Consider the following 23,624-nt stretch of genomic DNA (forward strand, 5'->3'; position numbering starts at 1 on the left):
TCAGGTAATTATTTTAGTCCAAAAAAAAAAGTAAATATCACTCACTAGCAGATTCCATGCAACTGTTTAAAAAACCAGAAATCTTTTTTTTCAGTGATGGAGTGAAAGGTCTCACTTAAAGCTACAGAAGCGGCTGCTGTGCCTATCACATACGCAACAAGAGTAGAACATGAATTATACATGAGTAGAACAATAACTATACATGAGTAGAACAATAATTACACAGGAGTAGAACAATAATTATACATGAGTAGAACAATAATTATACATGAGTAGAACAATAATTATACATGAGTAGAACGATAATTATACATGAGTAAAACAATAATTATACATGAGTAGAACAATAATTACACAGAAGTAGAACAATGGTTATACATGAGTAGAACAATAATTATACATGAGTAGAACAATAATTATACATGCGTAGAATAATGATTATGGTAGACTAGAACAATAGATTTAGTAAAGTAGAACAAGGTACAGTAGAGTAGAACTATGGTTATGTTAGGTTAAAACAAATGGGACGGTGTGGCCTAGCTGATGAGTGCTAGACTGCAAACCCAAAAGTCTTGAGTTCGAATCCTGTGAGTACCTACCTTACGCAAGGGAAATAAGGGTGGCTGGGCATAGTGCTTACCACACTATCCCTTCATATGGCAAGGTCACAGGATCAGGTGAACTCTACTTCACTAAACCAATGGACTGTCATTTTAGGTAACTTAAGTCAGAGTAGAACAATAGTTTGGTCAAAGCTGATTAATAGAACTGATGGGACCTTAAGAGTTGATTTGATTGAATTGATGGGACCTTAAGAGTTCATTGATAGAATTGATATGACCTTAAGAGTTGATTGATAGAATTGATATGACCTTAAGAGTTGATTGATAGAATTGACGGGACCTTAAGAGTTGATTGATAGAATTGACAGGACCTTTAAGAGTTGATTGATAGAATTGACAGGACCTTAAGAGTTGATTGATAGAATTGATGGGACCTTAAGAGTGGATTGATAGAATTAATGGAACCTTAAGAGTTGATTGATATAATTGATGGGACCTTAAGAGTTGATTGATAGAATTGAGGGAACCTTAAGAGTTGATTGATTGAATTGATGAAACCTTAAGAGTTGATTGATAGAATTGATGGGACCTTAAGAGTTGATTGATTGAATTGATGGGGCCTTAGGAGTTGATTGATAGAATTGATGGGACCTTAAGAGTTGATTGATTGAATTGATGGGAACCTGCACACAGCCATGAAGATTTAGTGACCAACACATCAGATCTACAAATTTAGTTTAGATCTTCTGTTGCAAGTTACATCACACTTTACTAACAGTATGACTAAGAGCTGTACTTTTATTACAAGGGTGGTGTAGTTTTAGCTTTTTAAACTTCATGTTTACAAGTAAAATAACAAACAATGATATTAATAGCTTTAAACATAGAACATTTGATTTATTTTTGACACTTTCAAGAATTTCAAAATGTACAAGTCAGACATTAAAAACTAGGATCACGGAAGGAAAGAAACAAACCTATAAGACCCCATCCAATGATGAATGCCCAGAGTTCTCCTATTGTCACGTACGTGTACATGTAGGCGGAGCCAGAGGTGTTGGGGCAGATGCCTGCTAGTTCTGCGTAGTGCAAACCTGAAAACATACGCAGGTGATATAAGAACAATGAGAGGTGTTGTCATAATTATTGTTATATCCCACTTCACCTGTTACAGCAGTACAATTTGAGAACCACCACCACAATTTGCTTCTCGATCTTATCTTTCTAATCACGATCACAACGTTCGGTGTTTTGATATATTATGTATAAGCCACCAGTATGTTTGTTTTTTCGTACTAGACATATTCTTTAACAAGATTTTTACTGCCACGTTCTCAAACCAAAATCAACTCTCTAAAATAAATCTAAGCTTTTGAAACAATTACGACTTAGTTGTTAACTGATCAGTTTCATCATTAATAATAATAAAGTCTCTACTAATTTCAACACCCGGACATGTTCAAACAATATTACAATAACGATTCAACTATTTTCAACTTTCAAACCATTTCAACAATAACAAAAAAAGCTGGATAAAAAATAGTTTGGCTATTTTGAACACCCGAACACTTTCAAACAATACTTATTACAATAACGATTCGACTATTTTCAACACTCGAAGAGTTTCAACAATAACAACAACCATATAACAACAGTTCGACTATTTTCAACACCCAAACTGTTTCAATAATAACAATAACTGTTCTACTATTTTCAACACCCGACCAGTTTCAACAAAAACAACAACCATATAACAACAGTTCGACTATTTTCAACACCCAAACTGTTTCAATAATAACAATAACTGTTCTACTATTTTCAACACCCGACCAGTTTTAACAAAAACAATAACACCATAACAACAGTTCGACTATTTTCAACACCCGAACAGTTTCAACAATAACAATACAACACCGATTCGACTATTTTCAACACCCGAACAGTTTCAACCGTAACAACCGTTCAACTATTTTCAACACCTAACCGATAACAAGGAGCGAGCTGTCAAAAATTGAGTTCAAGAGATTAGATAAGGGTCACGTTAGAAAGACGTGTGGTCACGTTAGAGAGACGTGTGGTCACGTTAGAAAGACGTGTGGTCACAGGTCTGTGTTGACTTAGGGAGCGTGTCTGATGGATTACCCCAATCACGTCTTCAAAGTTTAACAATGTTCCTTCAGTAATAGACACAGTTATCTGTAGGCAGTGTACCTGCCTCACACCTCAGTCGATAAAGATTGTGATATTTGTGTTGATTGGTGTAGCTTTAAAAGACGGTCTAGTTCGTTTGTGTTTTGATAGTGTCGTAACGTGGAATGTCGACATGTAATTATTTAGACTACTAAAGCAGCCACATTGTTTGAGAAAATATATTGCAAGGTAAGAAAAATATTTTATAGGATACGATAATTCATAACGATTACTAGCTTTGATATAAAAAAAAGACTTAGGTGTCAAGTATTCATGTGACCATTTACATATTACACACACACACACACACACACATATATATATATATATATATATATATATATATATATATATATATATATATATATATGTATATATATATATATATATATATATATATATATATATATATATGTATATATATATATATATATATATATATATATATATATATATATATATATATATATATACTATATCTTCATCTTGTAGTATATAATTCATCCACCCAATAATGATAAAACTGTATTTTGAAAAACAGTTCAAATAAATGAAAACTATAATTCATACGATTTTTATGACATACAATTCATCATCCATAAACACGTACCTAGTATGATTCAAGCTTAAGGCCCTGTATTTGTTATCACAGAGGAAAGAAAAGTAGCTAAATCTACAGACATTAAAATGTGTAGCTGCACTGTATCGTATTTAGGTCTCTCAGAGCTTGCAGAGGTGTATCCAGTAGCCTATCTGATATTGGATAAAACTTGGTACCATTCAACCCGGCTAATGAGCGCTCGCTGTCTTTTAAACACATTATTTCATTACTACTTCTCTGCCCTGTTGACGCAAGAGTTATCTAACGTCCCCCACAACATTGACACTCGTTACCTCCCCTTTCTTAACCGGAGCTTTTTATCTGGTGTGTTGACGGCTAACTGTGTCAGCCCATTCAGTTTGATTTACCCCTCTTGGTTATGAAGTTATACTTCTATTTTGCTAATGGTATATTTCTTCGATACCTTGTTTGATCTACAGGTAAGAACGTTTGTGTAAAAATATTCACATTGATATCTTTTGTATAATAATCGTAATAGCACAGCATAATCTTAACGTTAATTGTATTAACAGTATTTTAATTTCTACATATTTTTAGAATAATTATAAATTTAAACACATATACAATCTATGAAAAAGACTGTGTGATGGTCACACAATCATCAAATTTTTCCGTTATTACCCAAGACACACGAGTCAGTTTGTCTGTTTCAGGGATCTCGGCATATGAAGGGATCATTTGGTCAGCACTATGCCCACATTTTCTTTCCCTAACGTGAGTTAGCAACCCACCAGAGCCGGGCGACATTATACTGACTTGAACCCGGATTTAGGGTTAGCAGTCTATTTATTCTCTACCGCTAAGCCACGCTTTCCCATTATCACACAATAGCTTTCTAATACTTAATTGTTCGTCTTATCCTAATATATAAAAGCTCATGTGCGCACTTCTCTCTCTCTCTCTCTCTCTCTCTCTGTCTGTCCGCAAAATATATACACACACCCACCCATATGTATATATATATATATATATATATATATATATATATATATATATATATATATATATATATATATATATATACATATATATATATATATATATATATATATATATATATATATATTGTACTTTTAAAAATGCATTGCATATATATTCACTTCCTTTTAATATATATATATATATATATATATATATATATATATATATATATATATATATACCTACACTCTTCGATTCCTAATGTCGAGGGGGCGTTTGGGGACGCCACTGTCTTTTAAACACATTATTTCATTACTACTTCTCTGCCCTGTTGACGCAAGAGTTATCTAACGTCCCCCACAACATTGACACTCGTTACCTCCCCTTTCTTAACCGCAGCTTTTTATCTAGTGTGTTTACGGCTAACTGTGTCAGTCCATTCAGTTTGATTTACCTCTCTTGGTTATGAGGTTAAACTTCTATTTTGCTAAACGTATATTTCTTCGATACTTCGTTTGATCTACAGGTTAGAACGTTTGTGTAACAATATTCACATTGATATCTTTTGTATAATAATCGTAATAATACAGCATAATCTTAACGTTAATTTTATTAAAAGTATTTTGATTTCTACATATTTTTAGAATAATTATAAATTTAAACATATATAGGCCTATAATCTATGAAAAAGACACAGATGGTCACACAATCATCAACTTTTTCCGTTATTACCAAAGCACACGAGGCAATTGAAGTATAGTTCGTCTGTTTCAGGGATCTCGGCATATGAAGGGATAATGTGGTCAGCACTATGCCCAGCCTTATTTTCTTTCCATAACGTGAGTTAGCTAACCACTAGAGCTGGGAGAAATCAGGGACGTTCTACTGACTTGAACCCGGATTTAGGGTTAGCAGTCTATTTATTCTCTACCGCTAAGTCACGCTTTCCCATTATCATACAATAGCTTTCTTATATTTAATTGTTCTTCTTATATTTCAATATTGCAACAAGTATTCAGTTATGTGCTGATTAATATTACTAATGTATTATTTTAGCAACGCATTATATGTTGTGTTAAAGTGAAGTGTGAGGGACGGAGTGGTCGTTTGGTAGAGCGTGTTTGGCTGCTGGCCGGAAGGTTTCGAGTTTGAATCTTGATTCAGACTTGCAATTGTAAAACATGACAGCCAGCTTTGTTGGGTACCTGACTTACGTAGTTTAAAATAAAGATGGCCCAGCATAGTACTGACGACACTATCCCTTCATATTCAATAAAATGTGTAGGTCCCATCCACGTCATTTCTATTTCAACTACCAGTCATAATGTCATAACTAGCTGGCGGTCTCATTCGAAAAGTAATTAAGTCATAAATAGCTGTAGATCATATTAAAAATGTCATCAAGTCATTACTGGCTGTAGGTCTTATTGAAAAATGTCATCAAGTCATTACTGGATGTAGATCTTATTGAAAAATGTCATCAAGTCATTACTGGCTGTAGGTCCCATTCAAGCTGTCATCAGTTAGTAAGTGACTTTGTCTAAAGGTAAATAGTGTTGTAGATCCCATTTAACTACTTATCCTCCTGTAAAAAAATCCGTGCATTTTTATGGCTGACAATTCAGTGGTGTCTGTTTGCGATCTGCCATCGATATTGACTACATTCTGAAATATCACCCCCATAAATTCCCCTAACGTTTTTACAAACTCTGCTTTAATAACTGAACTGATAAGTTCACGAACTTTAGACCTACTTCACTAGCAGTATTGATTTGATAACCAGAACCCTCGCTGTTTTATTTACCTTAAGTTTGATATCAGTTAATTAACAAACATCATTACAGGTTGTTTTATAATCAACGTTTCAACTTGTTTTTTTTTTTCTGCCATAGAAGTTACATGTTAATCTTAAGACCTATAGTCTTCTCCTCATTTCATTACAATATTAGGGCCTCTACTCGATTTGTTTTAGAATAATAAACAAAGAGTTTCATTAAAACTGCTCAGGCAGAGCACTCCCACCCTCCCGGTTTAAAAAAAATGTAATTGAAATTATTTAATTTACTTAACCAGCGTCCACACTCGCCATTCCCCACAAAATTTCAAATACGTCTGCAGATTCAAGAAACACCTCCCCCTCCCAACCCTCGACCCAGGTTTTCTGAAAGAAACACTGATTAGAGACACGAGAAGTTTAAACTGTGTTTCGCCAATGCATGATTGGTCAACTAAATTTGTATATATGTTCATAAACAAGTGTAGGTTTGGCAATGTATTTCAGCACTTATACAAATAAGAGGTAAAGACACACATTACTTTTTAGAAATTCAGTGGAGACAATACTGGGATTTCTAGTTTCTATAATTTAACAGTCTGTGTTGTTTATTTCAATGTTGAGTAGATCAGTTAACATCCCTATACTACCATAATGAGACAATGGCCAAGTATAAAAATTACTTTTTGTTCTCTTTTAATGAGTGCAATATGTTTCACAAAGAAATACTTCTATCCTAAACTGTTTTCTCTGTAACGTTTATTTAACATTACATTTTAAATACATTAATATTATCTTCTAAAACTTGGTCGGCTGCATATTTAAAAAGTTCCAATCCTGAATATTTTATAAGAACTTAACAATAAGCCCCAGACTACAATAGCACCATAAAGTAAAGTATGGCAGGTGGTTTACTGCTAGCGGTGATTGATCTCGTTGTTGTCTCCCCTCACAGCGGTGTTGTGTTTTACCTTACACTGTGACTTACATAAATCACACTGTGGCCAGCGCTGTTGGCATACCTGTGCTTGGCTTTCGTTTTTGCAACAGAAAATACATGCATTACATTAACTTGAATCACACATCCTAAAATAGGAAATAACACACACACTGTATATATATATATATATATATATATATATATATATATATATATATATATATATATATATATATATATATATATATATATATATACAGGCCCCTATTTAGATATGTACATATATATATATATATATATATATATATATATATATATATATATATATATATATATATATATATATATATATATATATATATATAGATATAGATATAGATATAGATATAGATATAGATATAGATATATATACATCTTTAAATATGTATATGAATATTAATTTATATTCTTATTTGTACATTATATATATATATATATATATATATATATATATATATATATATATATATATATATATATATATATTTATATATATATATATATATATATATATATATATATACATGATGCGTGTATGTTTTTGTATGTGTGGAGAGAGAGGAAGTAAAGAAATCGGTGAGTACACAATGTTGACTAATATCAATTTATTGAACAGTTTGTTGAACTTTACAATTAGCATATGTAGAGGTAAATTTCTATTAGTAAAGTGTAGAAACTAGTCTAGCACCCTTAAGTGTGTTCAACAGCTTCAATGCGTATCTAGTCCACTAAATTATAAACATGATAGTGTGATCTATCGGTGTAAGAAGATAAACATTGGTGGTAAGATAGATCTAGTGACTGTCGCCTTGTGTTAGTTATGTATTGCGGCTGGTAAATATCATTGCTAAAACCGGTTACTCCGCGAAGATTGGAGGGGGTGAATGGGATCACTACGTTAATATATAAAAACAAGTTGTGTGTGTTTTAAGTTTGTAGTTATACATTGTAATTGATATAAAGTTAGATACACAATTCCTAATTTATTCATCAAAGAAAACACGAATTTTGATTATATTTGTATACATCTACTCTAAGATCGGTATGCTGAAGTAATGTTCTATGTTACACTATTATAATTTTAATTTTAATATGAGAACTACATGCACATGTCAAACAGTAATTGCTTATTTTAAGCAACGTCCGAGTTTACTTGCAAGATGGTGAACCACTGCCTCTGCCATTTCAATAGAAACACATAAAATGTCATACCATTGTAATTTTCAAATTTTTATTTTATTTTGCAGATTCAATCTATTTATTCAGAACTATAAAGAACCAAAGTATCCCAGTACTAGAATTACCTAAGATTGCCTTTATATTTAGACGAATTTTGTTTACGTTTAGTCAAAGAAAATTTAGCTGAAATTCTACCATGGCAAAAGAGAAAAAAGAAAAGGTAAGTCTTCAGTGTATAAGCCTACTTTGTTTCTCTGAACATTAATTGTTCACTTTTTATACACAATTATTCCCAGTTCACTTAACACATTGATAAATGAGTCGATATGTTAGTGAATGTGTATGTGTATGGGCGTGCTTTAGCCAACATATCATTTGATTTTCTTTTAGCCGGAGTCAGACGAGCGACCCAGCTGGGGACGCCATCTTGATTTCATTGTCACGTGCATTGGAAACGCCGTCGGATTGGGCAATATATGGAGGTTTCCCCATCTAGCGTACGTCAATGGAGGAGGTGGGTCCGAGTAGAGTTTATATAAATAATGTAATGGTGTGTGCAGTATATCTAATTAATGTGATGGTGTGTAAAGTATATATAAGTGATGTGATGGAGTGGGTCTACATAGAGTATATGAGTAATGTGATGCTGTAGGGTTTACATAAAGTGTATTTATGTATGAATGTATGGATGAAAGCATCATATATATAAAATATAACTGCAAGCTGCAAATTTTAAAATGCACAATTTATTTAAAGAAAACAACACTTTTGATACAAATGTCGTATTAACAAAGCATTTAATGCAAAAAACGTAATCGATATTGATGTGTTTTTAAGCATTTACTTGTTATCATTATGTCCAATTCATCATAATCTTGAATATGTGTTGCAGGGGCGTTTCTCATCCCTTACACAATCAGCCTATTTTTTATGGGCATCCCGCTTTTCTGTTTGGAATTACTGATTGGTCAGTTCACAAACGTCGGACCAATCACAATTTGGGAAATAAACATTCTTTTTAAAGGTAATCTCCTTATAATAAATTGTATAATTAACATTTTTTTAATAATAATTTAAAATAATTGAAGCCGTGTTTTACGTTAATGACAAATCTAGTAGAAGCACTGTGCAGGCTATAACATAGTGGCTTATATCATCTAGTTCTATATTGGTAGTCAAATACTCATGTAAGATGCTACTAAAAAAGATAATACGGAAACAACTTTAAGGGGAAGGCTCCGGTAAAAAAACTTTTTTAATACTCGTTAGAAAACAGTTATTTCTTTACAGCTTTATTAAGATACATCCGCATATGCATTTCCACTGAAAAAAGAAATTGAAAAATCTTGGTAACTATGACAACGGCGGCCGTCTTGGAAAATTAACCCCTTCGTAGGTTTTCCACCATTCATAAAATATTACATTTTAAACCCAATAAACAATCAATTCATAATCTTCTTCCATATTTTGGGGTAATCAGCTAAAAATTTTAAGTGCATATCTTCAAACTAATTTTTTATGAATTTTCAAAATTTGTGTCCGTTCAAAACACTAGTTTTAATGCCCCAAAATTCCCCAAAGTTAAGTGTTTTGAACGGACACATATTTTGAAAATTCATAAAAAATTAGTTTGAAGATATGCACTTAAAATTTTTAGCTGATTACCCCAAAATATGGAAGAAGATTATGAATTGATTGTTTATTGGGCTTAAAATGTAATATTTTATGAATGGTGGAAAACCTACGAAGGGGTTAATTTTCCAAGATGGCCGCCGTTGTCATCGTTACCAAGATTTTTCCACCAATTTTTTAAAGTGGAAATGCATATGCGGATATATCTTAATAAAACTATAAAGAAATAACTGTCTTCTAACGAGTATTAAAAAAGTTTTTTTTACCGGAGCCTTCCCCCTTAACTGTTCGTTGATTACATTTCGATTTATGTGGCACCCAACGGCCGACTTACCCTTTACAATCACTTGAAAATGTTGAGTTTATTGGAATTTTGACACAACTTAGCGTGAGACTATATGCAAGTATCATTTGTCTTCTTTACGTGTTTAACGCATGGCAATCAACTTTATTTCTTAATGTAAAGAATCTATGAATCACCTAACTTTATAGCTGGTTACATGAGAGCCAATGGTACAATTTCTAATGTAAGGAATTTCGACTTCACTTAAACAACAGATATTGTCACATTACCTGAATTATAGACAGCAGACTATGAGATATGCTGGAAGTTAGAAACCAATCTTGAACATATTATTTTGAAGTACGCTGTATCGCACCTAAGTAGATATTGTACCTAGATTTCATCAATTATGCTACTTCTTTAGTAGCCACAACATTGGACATTTCGGAAAAATCTTGTAGTCTATAGCATTATTTTCAACCCTTGAAACTTTTAGGACGGTATATTATGTAGTTACCAATATTTACTTACCTGTTTTATTTTGCTGGTCAATTTAGTATACTATAAGTACTGTTGTAGAGTAAACTATGTTTTTAATTAAAATTGATTATGAAGACGTTTGAAACCTTGTTATCCATCGCGACGATTTGACTTTGAGTAAGTTACTCAACATTTCCATTTCATATTCAACAACATAAGAAGTAAAATATTTTGCTAAACCTGTTGCAGAAGATTGGTTTAATTAATGCTTATTAACCAACAGAAACTCTAATATTAAAATAACCACCGGGGCAACCTTTAACCACCAAATTCCTCTGTTTGATATCAATAGAATTTTATTTGTATATATTTTCGTCAGTATTCGCCATTCCAAAACACTACTCAAAATTAGACCACCCCCCCCCCCAACCCTACACACATAGATGGTAGTACACAATGCCTCTGATGTGTGAAGACCGATTTCCTGACATCCTGGGTTATCGTAATGACCACTATGTCAAGCTGTTTTCATATCTCTCATATTCGGCCTACATTTCTTTTTATAGAACCAATTAGATACGATACCTGGAAAACCAGCTTATTTATTTATACACACAACAATCTACTTAAAATTTACTATTTACGTTTGATTTTAAAAGTTGAATATAAGTTGATGAAGCTTTAGTACGGTGTTAATAATTATACTGTCATGGGTACAGAATAATTTAAAAACAACAACATAATATAGAAAATAAAAAAACTCTATCAAATAATAATAAATTCAATTTAATGTTTCCATTAGAGATTAATTATGTTGTGAATGCGATGTAAGAAAATGTTAAAGAATTAAAGAATCAATGTTAAAATCAGCGTTTAGAGACACGTAACACACAGCATTATTTTTCTAAGACAGACACTGTTAAACTAAGACAGTGTTAAAAACAACATTCGGACAGATTTATTAACATAGGTTACAATACGTTTTAAAATACAGCTTGTTGTATTTCAGTTTCATGACCGTTATAAAAACGTGTAATAGTCATAACTGTCAATATATCGCACAGTGGCATTTATTTTTAAACGTAGATATGAAGGCCAAAGTTAGTGTTATGTGGCATATACAACCTAACTCTCACAAAGATAATAAATCTAGGACAGTGGTTCTTAAATCTGTGTATGATCAAACCCCAGGGGTTCAACGAGTCGGTATCAGGGGTTCGGCGGAGGTCAAGACACACACCAAACTCGTATAAATCATGATCGGATTTTGTAAGCGTAAATGATAGAACTATTCAGGAGGGTTCGGTGATCGAGAATTTGAAAGCAGTACTAACAACAAGATTGAGAACCACTGACCTAGGACATGCAATATTTCCCAGTGTTTTTTAACAGGACACTAGAATATTCAGGACACAAACATAACCTTGATGTTATCAACTTACTCCAAAACACCGGCTGATACTCTTATCTTATGTTGAAAAAAATGTCTAAATTCAATTTTAGAATGTCTCCCCCCCCCCCCCAACTGCATTAGAATAAGCTGATAACATGGGTGTTGTGTGTACTAAATGGGGACAGTTCATGTTTATGTTAGGGGTGTTGGGTTATATCTATGCAAATCGTGTAGCGATGTTAAGTGTAGAAACTCCAAATAGCGTAACAGTTTACATAGGCAAATATCAGCAAACAAAATGTATGAAAACGATTTTAAATAAAAATTAAATTACATTTATTTTAAATATTATACATTTTTTAGATACTGTTATATTCATTTATAACAATACTTTTATTTAATTAGGTATTTAAAACCCTCTTCACTACTGTTGCAATTCCTTAACTGATGCAAAATAAAATAATGTTTTTAATATCGTGGACATCTCATTAGTACAATAATATAATATGCTATTTATTTTTTTAAATAATAAAATAAATAAAAGCATAACAAAAAAAAAAAATATATATATATATATATATATATATATATACACATACATGCAGTGGCGTAGCGAGGTTGGGTGTCACTCGGTGCGGCACTTAATGGTGTCAACCCCCAGAGGCGGAGCGACCCTTCCCGGGGACAAACTTTCAATTTTCGATTTGCACCCCTACCCCTCAAACTTTCGATTTGCACCCCTATCCCTCAAACTTTCGATTTGCACCCCCTCCCCTCAAACTTTCGATTTGCACCTCTTAAAAGACTATTTAACACTCGAATTAATCACTTAAATAAATGGAATAATCATTTTTCTCTATATATTATGCTATTTTTTGCCTTGGTGTCACCCTCCCCCCCCCCCCTAAATGGTGTCATCCGGTGCGGTCCGCACCCCCGGCCCCCTCGCTACGCCTCTGCATACATGTATATATATAATGATATATATATATATACACACATATATATATATATATATACAATATATATATATATATATATATATATATATATATATATATATATATATATATATATATATATATATATATATATATATATATAAACACAGCAGCACATGTATAATTAGTTTATGATCATACCATTTGGCGCCTCACCCAGCACCTAAACACCCCCCTCCTCCCCAGGTCTCGGCTACACCACCGTGACCCTAGCTGCCATCATCTGCATCTACTACAACCTGGTGGTCGCCACCTCCTTCTACTACCTGTTCGCCTCCATGCAGGCCACCCTCCCCTGGTCCACCTGCGGCAACGACTGGAACACCTGCTACTGCCGCACCCCCGAGATGAACACCACCCTGGGGGACCCCATGATGTGGTACAACGCCACGAAACTCAACTGCTGTAAGTTGGGGGAGTTGGGGTCATTTACATGGGTGTGGAATCTTGTTGTGGTCATTTATATGAGTGAGAATCTTGTTGGTTGTGGTAATTTATATGAGTGTGAGAATCTTGTTGGTTGTGGTCATTTACATGAATGTGAGAATCATCTTGTGGTCATTTACGTGAGTGTGAGAATCTTGTTGATTGTGGATATTTACATGAGTGTGGGAATCGTGTTGTGGTCATTTACATGAGTGTGAGAATCTTGTTTGTTGTGGTCATTTACATTAGTGTGAGCATCGTGTTGTGGTCATTTACATGAGTGTGAGCATCGTGTTGTGGTCATTTACACGAGTGTGAGAATCTTGTTGGTTGTGGTCATTTACATGAGTGGGAGAATCTCGTTGTGGACATTTATGAGTGTGAGAATCTCGTTGTGGTCTTTTACATGTGTGATAATCTTGTTGGTTGTGGTCATTTATATGAGTGTGAGAATCTTGTTGGTTGTGGTCATTTACATAAGTGTGGGAATCTTGTTGGTTGTGGACATTTACATGAGTGTGAGAATCTTGTTGTGGTCATTTACATGAGTGTGGGAATCTTGTTGTGGTCATTTACATTAGTGTGAGAATCTTGTTGGTTGTGGACATTTATATGAGTGTGGGAATCTTGTCGTTTGTGGTGATTCATACGTTTCCTTTTCGAACTTGACTATACATGGAACGAATGAAGCAGAGTTTACCTGTTTGTATAACCCCTATGAAGGTTAATGTGGCCAGCACTATGTCCAGCAGCCTTCACTTTCCTTAACATGAAGCAGGTACCCATGAGAGCTATGTGGCCTCAGGGACGTTCTATTGACTTGAGCCCGGATCCAAACGCACGACTTTGGGTTTAAAAGTATAGCTCTCTACTGCTTGGCCACTCCGTTGTGGACTGTTGTATGGTGAATTAATGAAATCTTCTATAGGTTTACATGTTTAGAAAGGAATATTAATGCAACAGTACTGCAATTGTAAAGGTCGACTCGGTTTCTTTAATGACGGAACAAATAAACCTGTATATAAAATAGAAAGAGATAATGTATAATTTGTATAAGACTAGAGCTTGTTAACACAATATTTGGGTATTAATGTTTTATTGTTTAATATTCTGTAGAGCAGATTAGGACGTCGCATATGACATAACTATAACAATAACTTCTTCCTCTATGGTTGTTATTGAATGAATCTTGTTATTGTCACACAGCTGGTATAGAGTTCAACAAGACAGACATCAAATTATCAAGTGAGGAATACTACTAGTGAGTTATTTTCTAGATTAGGCTGCTACTCTAGAATTTACTACCTTCGATACTCACTACTGCTACTCTAGAATGTACGTCAGTCTTCTACATATATAACTGTTTTTGTGCCTTAGACTGCAATTGGTCAGTTTGCTCTGTCATGTTCGATTTAGTATTGCAGTTTTCATAATCGGCTAATGATTGCTAGTACAGATTTACAATAGTAATACTTCTTTTAGACGTGTAATTTCATTCCTTGAAGATTATGCAATATCTGTTAACGGATCATTGATGATTTGTTACACAATAAATGATGTAAAATTCTCACCGTTGTTACCATTTAAATTTATGATAACCGTAATTATAAAACAAATAGAGATACAAAATATGCATCATTGAATCTCAGATATTTGAACCATATGAAAACAATTCAAACGATTTAAAAAAAAAGCCAAATATAACAAAAATCCTAAAAAAAAATAAATTCATAAAAACGTTTTAATAACATGCTTTTATGTAACAATGCACTAAAAAGGAGAAAATAAATTATGCACTACTATTTAAATAACTATAAAGAAAAGCGTGGGTCTCTTCCTAAATATTAATAAAGGTATCCAATGGATACTAAAGTGAACCACACTTTTCTTTATAGTTATTTAAATAGTAGTGTATAATTTATTTTCTTCTTTTTAGCGCATTATTACATAAAAGCTTGTTATTAAAACGTTTTTTTTTTTATGAAAATTTTTTTTTAGTACTTTGCATGTTTTTATTTACAATAGAGTTTCATGACTAAAAACCATTGCGCACTTATTAAACGTGATGAAGCGCTATTGAACGCGATGACGCGAGTGGAGTGGTTGGATAGAACTGCCTACTAATTTGGTCCAATTTTTTATTAATTCATACACAATTAATCAGGCGACGAATTAAGTCAAATTGAATGTCATAATACATTGTCATCATGTCTTGACCCACGTACCAATTACGAACCGTATCTGTCAGTTAGAAGTGCCTGCAATTTCGCTCGGCCGTTTCCAACTAGACAGACTGACGACTGACCAGAAATGAGAAATAAAAGCTTGTAAAAAGATTGGAATCTTATGAACCTAGAATTTAATTGTTTTAAAATTTCTGTTTTTTAGAAATTTAGTTTTAGTATGAACATTTTTTTATAATATATATATATATATATATTGACTTGCAGCTCTTTACGAATTCAAACAAACAATTCCATTACTTATGTTTTTTTTTTAATTTAATTTTTATTTTAACTCATAACTCATTATGCTAGTATAAATAAAAACCAAGTTTAGTCACATAAATAATTAATATGCTAAGGGTTATCAATGTGAAATTTAGTTTTTTAATTTGAGTTTTAAAATGCATATAGTTTTAATTATAGCTCTTGTTGACTTGAATAAATATGGACGTTTTTTTTTCCCTTACAGCCGATATGTACTAGAAGCTACTGACGGTATATTTGATCTCGGTAGAGTGAAATGGGACTTAACTCTATGTAACTTGTTGGCTTGGGTCATCATATGTGCATGTTTGATCAAGGGAGTTAAGACGATGGGAAAGGTTTGGAAATCTAGTCATTGCACTATAAAGTGTTTATTTGTGTAAATTGTATAAATTTACATGACACAATTTTTTCAAATATTAAACTTGTTATTATAATTAATTAGTTTTTACCATTTGTACGCTGTCATGTAAATTAATTGCTTTAGGTATATCTACTCGACCAATCGTTTTAGTAATATAGTTCTGTTTTAAATATTTTAATTGATATCACAGCTTCAATGTTGCAACCAATCAAACTCCGAATTAGGTAATAATGTACTATTTAAACTTAAAAAAATAAAATAAAATAAAATTTAAAAAAAAATTATTTAAACAATACATTCTACCTAGAATATTATTATACTTTAATAACTTCTTTATGTGCAAATAAAAAAAACCATTACTGTAAAAAAAAATGTATTATTTAAACTAGATGACACGCGTTCCATATTGTTTTTAAAAACCCACTAGATAAATGACCACACTGAGCCCCAAGAAGAACATCTATCGCAGCCTAAAGCAAAACAAAATGTATATCTAATCAAGACCTGTATCCTACGTTTGTTCGCAAAACTTCAATCATGCAGATGGTGTTGCTTTCAGAATTTTTTCCTCGTGTCTCGAAATGTGTGTGGTGTTGGGGGGGGGGGGGGGGGGAATGGGAAGCGCACTTGAAATTTTCGAAGAGGGGCGAACTCAAAATTTGAAAGAAGGCAGATAATTATATATTTTACCTACATGTGAAATTGCATTAATCTATCTGAAACAATACTCAATCTATAGGCTTTTGTAAAATTGAAAGTATAATAAGTTCCACCTCCGGTTACCGGAAATCGATGAAAAGTTGCTACAGAGCTACACATTTAATATAATACTTATATATGAAATTTCATCAACCTAGCTGTAACGGTACTCAAGTTATCGTGTTTACAGACAAACATATACACACACAGACATACGGACACGATTGCAAAACTATGTTTTTCCGACTAAGGGGGGTGTAAAACGTCGAGATTTACAAAAATCTCGATTTTTATTTTGCACAATTACAATTCTTTCTGTATGTTTCGTATACGAGAAAGTAAAAAAAGATTAAGGAATTAAAAATAGATTAACAATATTGTCTAGAACTCGAGTTGCCGTCCCCAGTAGTGTTATATTCGAGAAAGTTTAGGGGAGATCACTCCCGGTTTACTTTGTCATATTACTCTGCCCGATAATACATAAGGCTGTCCAATAATATATTGTCATTTCTGGCAGACTATTTATGTACCATCCATCCCGCGAGACTACCTAATTAGCATATGGCATGACAGACTGACTAAGTAGCTTTCGTCTATCATGGCAGGCTGTATAAATACCTGCAGTCTCTAAACCTTTCTAACTACATGCAGTTTCTCAATAAACCTGTCTAATTACCTGCAGTGCCTAAACCTGTCTAATTACCTGAGTCTCTAAATAAACCTGTCTAATTACCTGCAGTGTCTAAACCTGTCTAATTACCTGCTGTGTCTAAATAAACCTGTCTAATTACCAGCAGTCTCTCAATAAACCTGTCTAATTACCTGCAATGCCTAAACCTGTCTAATTACCTGAGTCTCTAAATAAACCTGTCTAATTACCTGCAGTGTCTAAACCTGTCTAATTACCTGCTGTGTCTAAATAAACCTGTCTAATTACTTGCCGTCTATCATGACAGGCTGTCTACTTTTTCGCCCTGTTCCCCTACGTTCTGATGACGGTCCTGCTGGTCAGGGGCGTCACCCTGGATGGTGCCAAGAAAGGAATCGATTACTACCTGACGCCCGATACTTCCAAGCTGAAGGAAGCAAAGGTATTTATATTGTTAAACCAATATGGGAATCGATTACTACCTAACGCCCGATACATCCAAGCTGAAAGAAGCAAAGGTATTTGTATTGTTAAAAGTAACAAAGGTATTTATGTTGTTGACAGAAGCAAATGTATTTATATTGTTGACAGAAGCAAGGTATTTCTATTATTAAAAGTAGTAAAGGTACTTCTATTGTTAAAAGAAGCAATGGTATTTAAATTGTTGAAAGGTGCAAAGGTATTTATATTGTTAAGAAGATGAAATAAGCAACGGTAATTATATTGTTGAAAGAAGCAGTTGTAATTTTATTGTTAAAAGAATCAGAGGTATTTATATTATTGAAAGAAGCAAATATATGCATATTGTTGTATTGATTTTTGCTCAGAGTTATTTTGTTCATATTAATGTTCCTACCTACAACTATAAGGCTAATAAATAAGTCTCGTAGTCATTCATTAACTATTTCTTAAGTTTTGTTGCTAATTTTCGTTTAAGTTAAAATACACTTTACGTTTTCTTGTGAATTCGTATAATAAGCACGTCTTTCGAATGATTTCATAAATAAAGACTAGGAACGATAACTCTTTTAAATGATACACAGTTAAAATGAATGTGTTAATTCCCCTTCTAAAAGATCGATATAAAGTTTTCTGACAAAAATTCTCCTTTCATATACATGGATCAGACAACATCTCCAAAGTGATAGATATGTTTTCTGACATGTAATAACAAAGATGATACAACATCTTTACAATGATAGATACAATATTTTCTAACATGTCAAAACTTGGCACATACAACAGCTCCACAGGAAGTTTTCTGACATGTAAAAAAAAAACATGGACCATACAACATCTCCACAGTGAGTGATAGATATAACCATTTTTGCAGTTAAAAAACACTTATCATACAACATCTCCACAGTGAGTGATAGATATAACCATTTTTGCAGGTAAAAAACCCTTATCATACTACATCTCCACAGGTATGGAAGGCCGCAGCAGCCCAGATTTTCTTCTCCCTCAGCTGTTGTACCGGAAGTTTAGCAGCGATGTCAAGTTATAACAAATTCAATAACAACGTCCTAAGGTATAACAAATTCAATAACAACGTCCTAAGGTATAACAAATTCAATAACAACGTCCTAAGGTATAACACATTCAATAACAACGTCCTCAGGTATAACAAATTCAATAACAATGTCCAGTTACAACAAGATCAATAACAACGTCCTCAGGTATAATAAATTCAATAACAATGTCCACAGGTATAACAAATTCAATAACAATGTCCTCAGGTATAACAAATTGAATAACAATGTCCTCAGGTATAGCAAATTCAATAACAATGTCCTCAGGTTTAACAAATTCAATAACAATGTCCTCAGGTATAGCAAATTCAATAACAATGTCCTCAGGTATAACAAATTCAATGACAATGTCCTCAGGTATAACAAATTCAATAACAATGTCCTCAGGTTTAACAAATTCAATAACAATGTCCTCAGGTATAGCAAATTCAATAACAATGTCCTCAGGTATAACAAATTCAATGACAATGTCCTCAGGTATAGCAAATTCAATAACAATGTCCTCATGTATAACAAATTCAATAGCAATGTCCCCAGGTATAACAAATTCAATAACAATGTCCTCGGGTATAGCAAATTCAATAACAATGTCCTCAGGTATAACAAATTCAATAACAATGTCCAGTTACAACAAGTTCAAAAACAACGTCCTCAGGTATAACAAATTCAATAACAATGTCCTGAGGTATAACAAATTCAATAACAATGTCCTCAGGTATAGCAAATTCAATAACAATGTCCTCAGGTATAACAAATTCAATAGCAATGTCCCCAGGTATAACAAATTCAATAACAATGTCCTCAGGTATAACAAATTCAATAACAATGTCCTCAGGTATAACAAATTCAATAACAATGTCCTCAGGTATAACAAATTCAATAACAATGTCCTCAGGTATAACAAATTCAATAACAATGTCCTCAGGTATAACAAATTCAATAACAATGTCCTCAGGTCAGAGGCGTAGCGACCCTTCCCGGCACCCGGGGACAAACTTTCGATTTGCATCCCCCCCCCTCGAACTATTCATTTGCACCCCCCCCCCTCAAACTTTCAATTTGGCGCCCCCCTAGGGTCGGCGCCCGGTGACGTATGTCCCCCCCGCCCCCCCCCCCCCCTCGCTACGCCTCTGCCTCAGGTATACTACAACGATTGCTATTTTGTTAAGTTCAAAAGCTGCTGTAAGTTATGTTTATCTCGGTTCTAACCGTGTTAAATTGCGTGTATTGATACTGTTCTAATCAAATAAAACCGTAATTTATAAGTATTACCAAGTTGAACATCGCCAGATGCGTAGCGACACCTCCCGGCGCCCGGGGACAAACTTTCAATTTGGCGACCCTTCATTTATTTTTACTTTCTTGTATATACGAAGTATAGAGAAAGTATTGTAATCGTGCAAAAAAAAATCGAGATTTTTACAAATCTCGACGTTTTACATCTCACTGATACGGAAAAACATAATTTTGCAATCTTGTCCGTATGTCTGTGTGTCTGTCTGTGTGTCTGTCTGTCTGTCTGTGTGTGTGTAAACACGATAACTTGAGTACCGTTACAGCTAGGTTGATGAAATTTCATATATAAGTATTTTATCAAAATCGTAGGCCGTATCAACTTTTGAGCGATTTCTGATAACCGGAAGTGGTACTTTTCCTACTTTGAAATTGTCAAAAGCCTATAACTTGAGTACTATTTCAGATAGATATACGAAATTTCACATGTGAGTAAAAGATCTAATTTTCTACCTTCTGTTAAATTTTGAGTCATTTCCGTTTAACGGAAGTAGTAATTTACGCTACTTCCGATTTCTCAAAAAACTAATGTAAATTTTTAAAGTACTAATAATATTGCGCACTATTATGCACTTTTTTTTATTTAGCGTTCACTTGGAGTGCAATTCTTTTGTCTACCATATTTTATTCTATTTTTAAAACTTTAAATATTTAAAATGGATTAAAAATCATGTCTATAGCCCGAGTTCCCATCCCATGTTATTTTATATAAAAATATTCGAGAAAGTTTAGGGGAGATCACTCCCGGTTTATTTATGTTTGTAATTCAAAACTGAACTTTTAATTTTTTTTACAACCCATTTTGGTGCCCCTAGGGTCGGCGCCCGGGGACATATGAACCCACCCGCCCAACCATCGCTACGACTCTGAACATGGTGCTTCTATTATTCCTAACTACCAACCGTCTATCATGACAAGATGTCTACTTTTTCGCCTTGTTCATTATTAATTTATAGAAACTTAAAGATGTTTACAACAAAACTAATATATAGAGCTCTGCTAGTTAGAAAACACTGTTTTTATTTAAAACTTTATTATAACCATCTTTGACACTGAAATGTTCTGAAAGGAACGAAAACGAAAGCAGATAATGATATTGTAACGTGTTGTCTTACAGAGACAGCATAATGGTACCAATCATTAACTGCCTGACCAGCTTCTATGCCGGCTTCGCGATATTCTCAATTCTGGGATACATGGCGGAAACCACAGGGGTCGCTGTGGAGAATGTCACCACTGATGGTAGGTAGATTTGTCACCTCTGATGGTAGGTAGATGTGTTACCATGGATGGTTCGTGCATGTGTCACCACTGATGATAGTAAGATGTATTACCACTGATGGTAGCTAGCTGTGTAATCAGCGATGGTAAGTATATGTGATAGTATGTGAATATGTCACCACTGATAGTATGTGTCACCGCGAATGGTATTTGTAACATTATGTATGATATATATTAGTGTCACCACGGATGATGTTAAGGGACCACAAAAAGGGGATGATGTCTCTATAACTTTAAATAGACTATGGATGATACGCTAATCGATCACAGTAAAGATTGAAGATTTCGTTCTACAAATACGGTTATTAATTTTTTACTTTTATTTTTTTATATAGATATTTACACACACACACACACACATATATATATATATATATATATATATATATATATATATATATATATATATATATATATATATATATATATATATATATATATATATATGTATATATATATATGTATATATATATATAAATATGTGTGTGTGTGTGTATTTATATGTATATATAAAATGAACGTGTTTTGATTTTTAAACTGAAACTGTTGTAAACACTGTTTATGCCCTTAAATGTAACTCGTCATTTCCATGTTATCTCATAGGTCAAGGTCTTATTTTTGTCGCCTATCCTGAAGCGTTGTCACAACTTCCGGTTCCACAGTTGTGGTCCGTGTTCTTCTTCCTGATGTTAATCTGTCTCGGTCTGGGAACTCAGGTAGGTTGTGGTATCATTATCTACTAGTGACAGAGGTCGGCTGTAGGATTATTAACTGCTAACAATTAAATCTGTATTTAATGATACTGTAAGGAGAATAGATTTGACGTATGCTATCATTAAATACTTAGCATGACTATGATTTTTCCAGCCAACCTGCATTTAGTTGATTTGTTAGACTTTTCACAGATTCTTTACTATCTATTTTAAAGTAGACATTAATTGAAAGAATTCTAAACTGCAAGTTATTTGGATCCCTGGTTTAGGCTATAGTTCTTCCCAATTGGGTACCTGACTCACGTGAGGATAAGTAAAGGTGGCTGGACATTAAGCTTACCGCATTAGCATTTTTACAAACAGAATTTATACAGATAAATTTAACTCTATTTCGTCTTTCATATTGCCAAGTAAGTCCGTTGGCACAATTTATCTCAATTTTACTCCATTTTTAAAAAAAATAGCTTGCCTATTGTTGTCTAAAATAATATTGTTTACAATGTTACGATTATGTATTTTGTCAAACATTATGTACATGTTTTTTTTCAAATAGTTAAAACCGCTGAAGAAGCTGTATTCTGTATATGTTGTATTCATTATGAATCGATCCCATTATTTTCACATAGTTCCCCAGCGTTGAGACTGTGCTAACTGCTCTACAAGACGAATTCGCTTACTTCCGGAGGAAGAACGTCGCCATGTTGTTCCGTATTAGTGTCTGCATCATCGGCTTTTTGCTGGGGCTACCCATGACAACACAGGTACATTAGTCTAGTTGGTGTACAGGTACATTACTTTGTTTACATGTTGTTCCGTATTAGTGTCTGCATCATCGGCTTTTTGCTGGGGCTACCCATGACAACATAGGTTAGTGTAGTTGGTGTACATGTACAATAGTTTAGTTGGTGTGCAGGCACATTAGTCTAGTTTGTGTACAGGTAAATTAGTGTAGTTTGTGTACAGGTAAACTTGTACATTATGACGACAGACTTACGACAGACGAAGCATATTAAATTAAAGCTTCTAAAATGTAGTTTTTATAATTCTTGACTTAAAAACAATTATGTTATATATATATATATATATATATATATATATATATATATATATATATATATATATATATATATATATCTAATATATAAAGCTCAGTTCTGTATG

General features: G+C 33.3%; 1 protein-coding gene across 5 annotated transcripts in view; it reads left to right on the top strand.

Moving 5' to 3' along the window:
* Positions 1–2,680: 2,680 nt before the first annotated feature.
* LOC131942242 (sodium- and chloride-dependent neutral and basic amino acid transporter B(0+)-like) overlaps positions 2,681–23,624 on the top strand; it is a 298,846-nt gene continuing 277,902 nt past the window's right edge. The window contains exons 1-13 of one of the 5 annotated variants that reach the window (XM_059301992.1): positions 2,681–2,942; positions 4,029–4,148; positions 8,297–8,448; positions 8,619–8,742; positions 9,121–9,252; positions 13,204–13,422; positions 14,650–14,704; positions 16,138–16,270; positions 17,952–18,086; positions 19,072–19,175; positions 21,587–21,711; positions 22,354–22,466; positions 23,090–23,224. In XM_059301992.1, the coding sequence (XP_059157975.1) occupies positions 8,425–8,448; positions 8,619–8,742; positions 9,121–9,252; positions 13,204–13,422; positions 14,650–14,704; positions 16,138–16,270; positions 17,952–18,086; positions 19,072–19,175; positions 21,587–21,711; positions 22,354–22,466; positions 23,090–23,224 (1,299 nt within the window). In that variant the 5' untranslated portion in view covers positions 2,681–2,942; positions 4,029–4,148; positions 8,297–8,424. Of the gene's footprint in view, positions 2,943–4,028; positions 4,149–4,805; positions 4,823–5,069; positions 5,204–8,296; positions 8,449–8,618; positions 8,743–9,120; positions 9,253–13,203; positions 13,423–14,649; positions 14,705–16,137; positions 16,271–17,951; positions 18,087–19,071; positions 19,176–21,586; positions 21,712–22,353; positions 22,467–23,089; positions 23,225–23,624 lie in introns of those variants that run through there. The other 4 variants (XM_059301988.1, XM_059301989.1, XM_059301991.1 and 1 more) reach the window with 4 other exon arrangements.

The sequence above is a fragment of the Physella acuta genome, unplaced genomic scaffold (assembly GCF_028476545.2).
Source record: "Physella acuta isolate Inbredline_101_S28 unplaced genomic scaffold, ASM2847654v3 ptg000397l, whole genome shotgun sequence".
Classification (NCBI taxonomy): domain Eukaryota; kingdom Metazoa; phylum Mollusca; class Gastropoda; family Physidae; genus Physella; species Physella acuta.